Genomic DNA, 11686 nt, shown 5'->3' on the forward strand with positions numbered 1-11686 from the left:
CGGAGCATGCGTATTACGAGCCAGGCGCCGGGCCGATGACATAAAAGCCAGGCTCCGGGAACTGGTTGTTGCAGTCCTGCTGCTGAGGCGTGGGTATGGCGTGCCGCGGGCGGAGACCGGAGCACAGCGGGCCTCCGGAGCTGGTGAGGCCTGTGGCCCGCGGGTACCCTCTCCTCCTCTCCTAGGGCCTCGGCAACTTGATTCCTCCTCCGACTCCCGTTTTTTTCTTTCTCGTTCCTGCAGTTTTACGACAAAAATGAAGCCCGGAAATACGTACGCAAGTAAGGGGAGCCTGGATGTTTGCGGGGCGTCGGGGGTCGGGAACCGGCAAGTTGCCCTGATGGCGGACATTTCTTGGAAAGCAATCGGAATTTGGGGGTGCGGGAAGGAAGGGATCTGTTTCATCCCATTTGTGACACTGGCAAAGTCCACTTTTAAATAAACTTTAAGGTTACTAAAATCCACACTCTCTGGATCTTAGTGATCTTAGCATCAGAATGAGAAGGATCATATCTACTTTTTTCTAAAATGACAGCTTATTTTAAGCACGTGGTAAAATAGGTAGGAGGCAGTGGAAGCGTGTATGGGGTCAGTACTGTTTGAAGGAAGGAAATAATATTCATAGAGTGCTTACATCATCTTAGTATTTCTCAGGACAGCTGCTAGTATAGTATCTGAATTTCACAGAGGTTAGTTTTTTGTGTAATTGCCAAGTCATTTCACAGGTGAGAGCTAGAGCAGGGACTACCAAACCTATTCTAAACCATACAGTACTCTGTGGAAAGTTTTGCAGGTACTTGTTTTTTTCTCTTTTTTGTTCGAGGCCAAGACAGAGTCAGCAAAAAATCTGGCCAGTCGTCATGTAGCAAATACAAACATTTTTCCAATTGCAGAGTCCTGTCTTAGGCATTTTGAAAACTTATGTTTGATTCTTTCCCTGGATCTTGGGGAAGCCAGGTACACTCTAGATCTCTAATGTTCCATGTGGTAACCAGTGGCCAGCTATCAGTCTCCTACTGAAACAATTCATCTGATATGCTTAGTATGAGGAAAATGTAAAACATTTTATTGATCATTTTTTATGTTATGAATGAAATGATGCTTTGAGCATACTATGTTAAGTAAGATATAAAGTATGTCAGGTTAAGTATTATTACAGTTAATTTTATATATATGATTTCTTTTTAACTGTAGCCTCTAGAAAGTCTTGTGTGGCTTGCATTATATTTCTTATGGATAGCACTGCTATAGACCTTTTTTTTTTTTAGTCTTTTTAGGGCCGCACCCACGACATATGGAGGTTCCCAGGCTAGGGGTCAAATAGGAACTGTAGCTGCCGGCTCACACCACAGCCACAGCCACATCAGATCCGAACCATGTCTGTGACTTACACCATGGATCACGGCAACGCTTACTTAACCCACTAAGCAAGGCCAGGAACTGAACCTTCATCTTCATGGATGCTAGTCAGATTCGTTTCCGCTGAGCCATGACAGAAACTCCTGCTGTAGATTATTTGTCGTGCCTTGTTGACCCTTGTATATGAGAGTAACTATGGTGGATAAAGTCTACTAGAAGACAGATTGTTAAGTAATACGGTATCAAAGCCTTAAGTAATATAAAGTCAAATACCCACTGATTGGTCAATAAGTAAATGAGTTATTCCCTTCACATTAGCTTTGCTGCTGGTACAGTCTTGATTTGTGTCACAACAAAATAGCATGTATCCCATGGACTTTTGGGGTCACTTTTTAGTTTTTTCCCCCCTTTTTTACAGCTGCACCTGCTGCATATGGAAATTCCCAGGCTAGGGGTTGAATTGGAGCTGCAGTTGCTGGCCTACAGAACAGCCATGGCCACATCAACTGTGGATCCGAGCCACATCTGCGACCTAGACCACAGCTCACAGCAACACTGGATCCTTAATCGACTGAGTGAGGCCAGGGGTCAAACCTGCATCCTCATAGACACTGTCGAGTTCTTAACTGACTGAACCACAACAGGAGCTCCCTGGGGTCACTTTGAAATGGTTGTGGTTGAATTTGTTGACTGGGAAAGGATACCTCAGAGTGTTCTTGCTTTTTCTCTCTCTTTGGCTTTTCTTGGTCTGGGTAAGGGTTGAGCCCAGAACTCTACCATTTGCTTGTGTTTCTGCCTTTCTAGTTCACGGATGATTGATGTCCAAACCAAGATGGCTGGGCGAGCCTTGGAGCTCCTTCATCTCCCTGAGGATCAGCCCTGTTACCTGCTGGATATTGGGTGAGATCCTGGGTCCCGTTCAGATAGTCCAGGTGGTGGGGTGTCTTTGCTGCTCACGCTGTTGAGTCACGGTTTGCTTGTGTGTGTCTTCTAGCTGCGGTTCTGGGCTGAGTGGAGATTACCTTTCGGATGAGGGGCACTACTGGGTGGGCATTGACATCAGCCCCGCCATGCTGGGTAAGTGTGTCCTGTCGAGCATGGGCTGGGCACCCTACCCTCCACAGGTGTGCAGCCCTGATCCATATCGTCTCATTCCCTCACCTGCTTTTCTCCAATGCAGACGCGGCCTTGGACCGAGACACTTCAGGAGACCTGCTTCTTGGGGACATGGGTCAGGGCATCCCCTTCAAACCAGGCTCCTTTGATGGTTGTATCAGGTAAGAGACTTCACGTGCTGCTTTTAGTCCTGCAGGCCAGTGCTTAGTAATAGTCACTTGTAGTTTGTCTATAAGAGGGGAGGTGGTTATAGCAAGCTTTTTTTCCCAACATTTGTGACATGCAAGAAATTGTTCTAAGTGCTGTGGAGTTTGTGGAAATAAAACAGTCTCGGTTTTTAAGCCTCTCTGTGGCTTATTAGGTGCTATAAGACCTGGAACAGATATTGTTTTTTTGTTCCTTTTTTTTTTTTTCTTGTCTTTTTGCTCTCAGAAAGTGGGCCCATTATGGAAGACCCCATGCAGGCTTTGTGTCGCCACAATACACTGAACCCTGATGTTCGGGAACACAGAGATATATGTGTGTGCATATATATACATATATATACATATATACGTGTGTTTGTTTGTTCTCTTTTTAGGGCCGTACCTGAGGCATATGGAGGTTCCCAGGCTAGGGGTCCAATTGGCGCTGTAGCCCCCGGCCTACACCACAGCCACAGCAACACAGGATCTGAGCTGCGTCTGCGACCTACACCACAGCTCACTCAATGCTGGGTCCTGAACCCACTGAGCAAGGCCAGGGATTGAACCCTCGTCCTCATGAATACTAGTCAGACTCATTTCCGCTGCACCACAACGGGAAACCCCTGGAGCAGGTTATTAAGCGTGAAGCATGGAGGTGGGCATTAGGGTGTCATGAGACCCACCAGACTTCGGAAGAGAAGAGCGCAGGAAGGCCTCGAGTGGCAGGGGCCCGGGCTGGGCCTTGAAGGCCGGGAGGCATTTGGATGGTCAAGGAGAGGGTTTCTGAGCAGAGGCACAGAAGGGGTGCAGAAAGGGATCTGCTAGAGGTGGGATGACTGAGAGATTCCATGGAAGATGAGATTCTGTGGGGTTGGTTCCTAGAAGGCTTTTGACCCCATCCAGAGAAGTTTGGGCTTTATTCAGTCATTGATGGGGAGCCAGGCAGAGACTAGATGAGGCCTTTGTTTAAGAGAAGACGGGAAGGTCGTTTAAGAGAAGACGGGAGAGAAGAGAAAAGTGAGGTCGTCGAAGCAGTGGCGGTGGTGCCGAGTGCTTACCGGGGGGTGGGGGTGGGGGGCGCTCAGAGCCGTCGGGCACAGCAGCGGGCTCTGGGGTCTGAGGCTGTGTGTGCGCGGCACTGAGGAGGGAAAGCCGGGAAGGAGGACACCCCAGCAGCCTGAGGTTTTAAACCTCCTTGTTATGGCGACACTTAGCAGGTGCAGCTGAAAGGACTTAGGGGGAGAGCGAATGGCTTCCCTTGCGTGGAGGGAGGGGGGCAAGGAACGAAGGGGCAGCGGCGGAGCACCCTGATGGGCTGAGGAATGTGAAACTCGAGGTGCGGGTAGAAACAAGCCTGAAGAAATATTTCCTCGGACTGGCTGCCAGAAGTTCGTGCTCAGCTTCTGTTGACCCTGTGTGAACCGGGTTTTAGAAAAGCGACCTGCACCTGCCAGCAGAGAGTTGTGGGCGGGAGGGTTTGGCCTGCAGACGGAGGACGTGCGGGGTGAGCGGTGAAGACACTGAGGTGCTACGCGCGTCGGTCGGTCGGTCCCCTTTCCTGACTGGGTCCCTTCCTCTCGCAGCATTTCTGCCGTGCAGTGGCTCTGCAATGCCAACAAGAAGTCCGACATTCCTGCCAAGCGCCTGTACTGCTTCTTTTCTTCTCTGTATGCTGTTCTGGTGAGTATGGGCCGTCCCACGAGTCGGAGCTGAAGCCTGGCCCTGCCCGGCCCCGCCTGGCCCATAGGTAGCCCGATGAAGGGGAGGCGTCCTGTGGCAAGGCCATTCAGACGGCACCACCTGGAATGGCAGGATTGTACTACGGTTACTTTTGCCCAAGTCTCCAGTCTCAACAGAGAGCTTGGGGCTGACACGCTCATGAAAGGCAAAGACACAGATGTCCAAAGCCGACCGATCACAACTCCTGTGCTGGCTCTGCTGAATTTTATCAGAAGCTGGCTTGGGGGCATGGACTTCACAGAGACAGGGACGTCATATCCAGGCAACACAAGGGACACCTTCTAGAATGCTCACATCCTCCAGTTCCCACCTTGCCCTCCCCGCACTGTGGAGGCTCCCGTGCTGGGCAGGGTGGGTACTTACCACAGAGAGAGCCTTTAATTAGCTTTATCTTGGGAGTTCCCATTGTGGCTCAGAGGAAACAATCCGCCTAGGAACCATGAGGTTGCGGGTTCGATCCCTGGCCTTGCCCAGTGGGTTAAGGATCCTGCGTGGCTGTGAGCTGTGGTGTAGGCTGGCGGCTACAGCCTCAGTTGGACCCCTAGCCTGGGAATCTCCATGTGCTGCAGGTGCGGCACTCACAAGCAAAAAAAAAAAATAGCTTTATCTTGTCTTTAGCAGTAATGGTGTTGATTTTTGTCATTTACTAGAATTAGATGATAGTTTGAGGTTCTAAGTCTTAAACCTGAGTTCTTTGACTTTTCTTTTTAAGGAGCCCCGTGTTTCTTGGTCTCCTTAGTCTCCTCACCTCGCCCCTGGCTTGCTTAGGGCTGGTGGTCTTGTGCATTTGTGTGGTTTCTCTTCTGCCCGGACCCTGGGGTTAATCCCGAAGTTCCAAGGTCCTTCGTGATTGGTTTTCTCTCTGCTGAGGTGCTCTTCCCTCAGACACACTAACAGCCAGCTTCCTGCTATATTCCTTCGGGTCTCTGCTCAAGCCTCCCTCAGAGAGGGGCCTTTCTTGAACCCAAAGTAAACTCAGTAGTTTCTGTCATGCACCATCTCTTGTCTTAGGTTATTTTTTTGTGTGTGGCCCTTACTCAACTTTCAATTAGCTGCTTCCCCCTCTAAAATGTGAGTGAGCTCTAGGAGTTCAGGGGTCATTTCTTTTGTTCATACCTATGTCCCCAGCCCTGAGAGCAGTGTACCTTACATGTAATGGAACACAATAAATATTCTGTCAGGGGTTCTGGTCGTGGCTCAGCAGAAACAAATCTGACTAGCATCCACGAGGACGAATGTTCAGTTCCTGGCCTCGCTCAGTGGGTTAAGGATCCGATGTTGCCATGAGCTGTGGTGTAGGTGGCAGACACAGCTCAGATGAGAGCTGTGGCTGTGGTGTAGGCCTCAGCTGCAGCTCTGATTCAACCCCAGCCTAGGAACCATATGCTGCTGGTGCGGCCCTGAAGAGACTAAAAAAAAAAAAAATCGAACAGTTATTCTGTGAATAAGGAAAGGAGTGTCTGACCCCTTGGGGGTACTTGTACAGTTGCACATATTTCTGTTGCAGGTCCGTGGAGCCCGAGCTGTCCTGCAGCTGTACCCCGAGAACTCAGAGCAGGTGAGCCCCTGGGCTGGTAGGGGGGCAGGGAGTGGTGGAGGAGGGGAGCTGTCCTGCTCCTCCCTTGCCTGCCCTCCTGCTGCTGGGAAGTGACAGAGCAAGCTTAGGCTGATGGGTGGAAAGGAGGGAGGGAGCGCCTCTCTTAAGCAAGAGGGGTACCCCGCGGGGTGGGGTAGGATTTTGTCTTCTATCAGAGAGCAGGAAAACTCTCTGAGGTCACTGATTGCCATAAGCAGAGGAAGGAGTTGGGGTAGGGAGCGGACCTCAGTTGTCTGTTCTGGGGAGTGAGGTGCAGGAGCAGTGGGGGAGGGCGGCAGCAATGCCGATAGACAAGTGGCAGCTGTCCCTGGCTAATAACGTGCGTGAGCCTGCCTCTCAGTCGGTGGCCGTTTGTTTCCTGAGATCCCAGTGGGGAGAGTGGGTCCCTGGGCTAGAAAGTGAACGTTAGTGGAATTGGTTGTTCTGGGGTCCCCTGAGGGACGTGTCTGCTGTGGCCAGTCTAGCCTCTACTTTCTCTGCGTGGCTTTCAGGGACCCAGGATTGAGAACAGTTTGATAAAGAAGACCTTCCGTTTTCCCAGGCACAGTCCATCCTGGGACTAGACTGGCTGCTTTTTTTTTTTTTTTTTCCTCTTTTCTTTTTGCTGTTCTGGTGGCATGCACAAGTTCCTGGGCCAGGGATTGAACCTGAGCCACGGCAGTGACAATGCGGATCCTTAACTGCTAGGCCACAGGGGAACTCCCAGACCAGCTTCCACTCCCTTCAAGAAGCTGGTCTGGGAGTTCCCGGGTGGCCTAGTAGTGACACTGCCGCTCCCCCTGCTGCCCTGTCTAACACCCCTGCCGTTTTCTCCCCAGTTGGAGCTGATCACCACCCAGGCCACCAAGGCCGGCTTCACCGGTGGAGTGGTGGTAGACTACCCCAACAGCGCCAAAGCCAAGAAGTGAGTTGCCGGGGCCGGGCCGGGGTGCTGCCAGCGCTGCAGCAGAAGGCGGGCACTGATGAGTGGACCAGAGCAGTGCTGGGTTGGGTCACAGGGCCCCAGGCCCCGAGGCCTCGCTGTGCCTGCAGATGTTTATGGGGGGGCAGGGGACCTGCCTTGCCCTGCGGGGTTTTCTGAGTCTAGCCCTCACTTTGCATTCTCGTTTCAGGTTCTACCTCTGTTTGTTTTCTGGACCTTCGGCCTTCCTACCAAAGGTGAGGGACCCTGAGTTCATGGCCCATGTCTTTGGGGTTCTCTTCTTGAGGGGTGGGCTGCCTACCTGTTGGAAGGGCTCCGGCCTGGGTGCCAGGCCTTCTGGGGTGGGGTAGGTGGGTTGTAAGACCTCCAAGGCAATCTAAGAGCACTTCGGGTCCTGCAGGGCCTGTCCGAGGACAACGAGGAAGAGGAGCCCAGGGAGTCCACGTTCACGGCTGAGAGGTAACGGGTTCATGAGATGCAGCGGTGGGACTCCTCCACTCCTCTCTGCTTTCACCAGGTCTCTCGGGGCCCAAGGTGGCCGGGGAGCCCTTTGGGACTGTGCCTGCCTCTCCCCCCTTTCTGTCGGCCTCCCCTTGTCACAGAGCTCATGCTGGCCTCCCCTGCCGTCCTCTCCGCCTCTTCTCTGGCTTCTGTCTCATCGCAAATTGCTCCCGTCAAAGCCACCGCCAGCCTCTCTGGCCACATCCATGGACACTTCGTGGTCTTTTTTTTTCCTTCTCCGTCTTGATCGTAACTCCGCTGATAGCTCCCCTGACTTCCCCACTTGGCCTCCATCACTGTCCCCGTTCCTGTGAAACTCGTCTTCTCTTTGGCCACCAGCCCAGCCTGGACGGACCTCTTTTAGCTGTGCTGCCTGAGACCTCAGCTGGAGGTGCCCGGCTCCAGGTCTGTCCTCGGTCTCAGTCACAGCTCTGGGTTCCTCCTAAGTAGCCACACCTGACGCCCCACGGCCGCAACACCGAGCTTTTCACCCCAGACTTCCTCCCTCTGTGCTTTCCGTTCTCAGCCCTTCCCGGCTTCCCTGCAGCTCCCCAGTCGGTCCGGCCCCCTCCGCTCTCCCCGCCGGCCTCCGTCAGCACCGCCCAGAGCTGCCTCGCTGGTCTCCCTCCTGACTCGGGCTCTGACTTGCTGTGCAGCAAGACTGAGCCTTCCTTTCTCTGATGCTTAAATGTCAACCACATCCTGCCCTTTCTCAGTTGAGTTCCCCTTCCCTTTATTTTCCCTAACACCTTTCACTGCGCTAAATATTCGTTTACTTGGTGTTATTTCTGTCCCCAACCAGAATGCAACCTTGATGGGGCCTTGTCATTTATATCCCTGACACTAGGAGAGTGTCTAGTTAGCAAAAGACGTTCCATGTTTGTTGAAGGAATTATTGGATTATAACGTAGCGAAGGAAGTCCGTTCTTAGTGCTGGTTGATGGCAGTGAGAGGGAAGACGGGCAGCGAATGGCTGAGGCTGGAAGGCCCAGGTGTGCTGAAAACTGTGCATGTGGTCCTCGTTTCCGCCTCGGGTTGGTGCCCTCTGAGCCGTTGGCCCTCCCCGCCCCCCCAGCCTCCTCAGCCCCTTCCCCGTGGGGATTGGGGTCTCCTAGGCGACTGCGCCACGGTGCCCGTCGCTTGCTCCCAGCCAGCGGTCCCATCCCCGCTTTGCAGGGAAGTGCAAGTTGTGTAACTCCCTCCCTCCGTCCGGCTTAGGCGCCCTCTTGTCCTCACACCGGTGTCTACAGACGACACGTCCTAACTGTAAACTTAGGTAAGTAGTGGGACCTGAGCACCCATCTCCTATCTATTTAAAAATGGGTGGGCTGTGCCACCGCTGGGGCCTCGTGTGGAGCAGTCAGGGGCTTGTTTGTACAGGACCCTGCCCAGTGCTTGGCATGGGCCTCGTCCCCCTTCAGGCTCTTCCTCTTCAAGTCCTCAGATCTGGGGGCTGGGGAGGAAGCCCTTGTCTATTGTAAAACCAGTCGGGCTTCTCCTGGTGCTGTCACTGCCGTCTGGTCACATTTGTCCACTTGCTATAAATAGGTAAATTAAGAAAAAAATTTTTAAACCTTTATCTGATTTAGCCATATTCCCCCCCCCCATATTTTTGGGCATCAGCTTTGCTTGAGCTATGACTTCTTAAGCCGTGCTGCCCTCCCCCGGTAAACTGCCCCCTCCAAAGGCTGCGTTCCCCTCCCACCCCCGGCATCTGCAGGGCAGAGACCACTTCCCTCTGGGTACCTGCGGTCCGGCCCCTCCCTGTGCTCACTGCTGCCTTCGTCTCCCCTGATGACTCTGCCATGGTCCCTTCCACGCCTCCATCTTGCCCCCGTTCACTCTGCTGCCCACAGCCTGTCCTCCCTTAGAGACCCCCGGGGGTTAGGCCTGCACCTCCAGCTGCCTCCTGCCCCCTAATTGTAGGCCCTCTTTCCAGAACTACTGCCTCTAAGACCCTGAAGTCTAGGCTGTGTCGTGTCCTTCCTCTGTCGTAAAGGGTCACTGATTCTTGGAGGGAGGAGAGGCTCCTGGCTGGTGTTCACAGCCCAGCCCAGGGGCTTCCGAGAGTGTTTTAATCTGACGTTATTAGGTTAGAACAGAGAAGTAGCAGCAGAAAGGGCATGTCGTGCCGTCCAGCTTCCCCTGGTCCTCAGGCAGGGAGGGAGCTGGAGGATCCCTCAGCCCTCCGGGGACCCTCAGTCTCACTTGGACGCGCTCCCTTTGTCTTTTATTTCCTTTTTTTTCTTAACTATTTTGTTACAGTCAATTCACATTCTGGCACTTGCTGCTGTACAGCAAAGTGACCCAGGCCTACATCTGTCCACACTCTCTTCCGTCACGTCCCATCACAGGTGTCTGGACGGAGTTCCCTGTGCTGCACAGCAGGACCTCACCCTCTGTCCTTTCTACAGACCCTCCCCCTCCTCACACCCATGAGTCCAGGCAACAGGACTCTTCTGCTCCGTAACCTTCCCCTTCAGTCCTTCCCAGGGCCTCATCTTCACACATTGCCTCGCATCTGGAAGGCCGCCCTACCTTCTGCATGCCGGAATAACCAGCTTATCTCCGTGGCCGTCTTGTTCTTACCAGACCCGGCGCTCTGCCCTTCCCCACCACTTGCGGAGCAGCTCCTGGCCTCTCCCTGCGCTTGCTTTGTCCAGTGCAGGTGGTCTCTGCCATGGCCCAGCCATGGACTTTTCGAGGGCAGGTTCATACCCGCTGTAGAGCAGCCACGGGCCGTGCGTGCAGGTGCTCAGGACACGGCTGCTCAAATGGCAGGCAGCCTCCATGGTGCGAGTTACGCTGCAAACTGGCTCCACCTGCCAGGTGGGGATACAGTTTGAGGGCCCCGGTGCCCCCTGTTCTCAGGGCCTCTCCCATGGAGCTGTGGAGGGTGTGTTTTCTCCTCAGCCAGGACTGAAGGCCAAGATCAGCCCTTGAGGTCCATTGTCGGGGCTGCCATGAGCTGGGCAGCCTTGTTTACCTACCTCAGACATTTGTAGTTGCTGGGAATCCCAGTGGGGTCCTATCAGGCACAGTCAGATGGAGGCCTTTAGTGGCAACAGTGGGCACAGGGCCTCTGGCTTTCCAGGGGTGCTGCCAGGCTCATCCTGGCCCGGGTTGCCCAAAAGGTAGCTTGGCCCCCTGCCTGCAGCACAGGCAAGTGTGTGCACACCTAAGAGGTGGTGGCTACTGCAGTGATGGCTGTGAGTGAGGCTAGCCCTCCACCTCCTATTAAACAGCTGCTCTGGCTCCAGCAGGTGTCACCAGGAAGAGGGTGTCCAGAACAGGGAAGTCTGCTGTGGAAGGGCATCGGAGGCCACTGGATTGGGAGGGAAGCTCCCCCGTCTCCCTGCCCAGATTAGCTGAGGTGCCAGCCAGGCCGCTTGGTCCACTGGCTCATAGCTGTGTCCCCCCACACAGGGTCCCTTTCAGGATGGCGAGGCGAGGGGTGGTGAGGAAGAGCCGAGAATGGGTGCTGGAGAAGAAGGAGCGCCGGCGGCGGCAGGGCAAGTGAGTGCGGGCCGGAGGGGCGGGGGGCACTGGGGCTCACCTTCCTCCAGGGTCCTGGGGCTCTTTGTTCTTTTTTTCTGAAACTGTTGTGTTCTTCCTGCCCCTGCTATTTGCCCAGGGAGGTCCGACCTGACACTCAATACACCGGCCGCAGGCGCAAGCCCCGCTTCTGAGCAGGTGGCTGCTCCAGTGGGACAGCCTGGGGACCACACTGCTGTGAGCTGTGCCATCCAGCCCAGACACTCACCTCTGGAGCGTTACTATACTGAAGTGCCTACTTTATCAGCTGACAAAAATAGTGTTTCAGAAAAGTTCTGGGAGCTCGTGCTGTGGCCCAGTGGGGTAAGAATCCAACTGCATTGGCTTGGGTCAGTGTGGAGGCACAGGTTCCATCCCTGGCCCAGGAACTTCCATGTGCCACGAGGCCATTTAAAAAAAAAGTTCTGAAGTTCTAAAAGTGTATTTTCTCTGCTAAAAATTCTGAGAGCATCTTACTTTGTTCTAAAAGCAATAAACCACTTTCTGTGGAACTCTGGCTCTGGCCTTTTCTGGCTCTGTGAGCCTAAACAAATTTCTGAAGTTTCTCTGGTGGTGGAGGCTTAATTCCCAGGTGTGAATTCAGTTTAAAGAACTTACGTGTGTGAAGGCATTGTTTTAACACAAGGATCAAGGTAGAGTCCTTGAATCTAGGTTGCTTGTGTTGCACGTGCCTTAGACCTGACTCTGTAGCTTACAGCACGAGGCCCACTG

The 11686-nt window shown here is 53.5% G+C and overlaps 1 protein-coding gene and 1 non-coding gene across 3 annotated transcripts; both read left to right on the forward strand.

Annotated features, from left to right (window-relative positions):
• The first annotated feature begins 23 nt into the window (after nt 1-23).
• BUD23 (BUD23 rRNA methyltransferase and ribosome maturation factor) lies at nt 24-11466 on the forward strand. Of its 2 annotated transcripts, none has more exons than XM_047779866.1 (12): nt 24-143; nt 244-281; nt 2164-2259; nt 2354-2436; nt 2540-2636; nt 4244-4340; nt 5908-5958; nt 6816-6901; nt 7110-7155; nt 7320-7378; nt 10847-10936; nt 11055-11466. In XM_047779866.1, exons 1-12 carry the CDS (start codon nt 96-98, stop codon nt 11107-11109), a joined length of 846 nt encoding a protein of 281 aa, XP_047635822.1. In that variant the 5' UTR covers nt 24-95; the 3' UTR covers nt 11110-11466. The 2 variants fall into 2 exon arrangements, with proteins under 2 accessions (XP_047635822.1, XP_047635823.1); XM_047779867.1 differs by lacking the exon at nt 11055-11466 and adding an exon at nt 8639-8696.
• On the forward strand, nt 10292-10421 carry LOC125128558 (small Cajal body-specific RNA 20). Its single transcript, XR_007135265.1, has one exon. It is a non-coding gene; the product is annotated as a small Cajal body-specific RNA 20 (non-coding RNA).
• Nucleotides 11467-11686: the final 220 nt, after the last annotated feature.

The sequence above is a fragment of the Phacochoerus africanus genome, chromosome 5 (assembly GCF_016906955.1).
Source record: "Phacochoerus africanus isolate WHEZ1 chromosome 5, ROS_Pafr_v1, whole genome shotgun sequence".
Lineage (NCBI taxonomy): Eukaryota > Metazoa > Chordata > Mammalia > Artiodactyla > Suidae > Phacochoerus > Phacochoerus africanus.

What these genes read in the sequence shown, in the direction of transcription:
- BUD23 (XM_047779866.1), top strand. Translation starts at nt 96, where the DNA reads ATGGCGTGCCGCGGGCGGAGACCGGAGCACAGCGGGCCTCCGGAGCTG. An exon ending in TGTTACCTGCTGGATATTGG is followed by an intron (nt 2,260 to 2,353) that starts GTGAGATCCTGG and finishes TGTGTCTTCTAG; the next exon opens with CTGCGGTTCTGGGCTGAGTG. An exon ending in CTTCGGCCTTCCTACCAAAG is followed by an intron (nt 7,156 to 7,319) that starts GTGAGGGACCCT and finishes CGGGTCCTGCAG; the next exon opens with GGCCTGTCCGAGGACAACGA.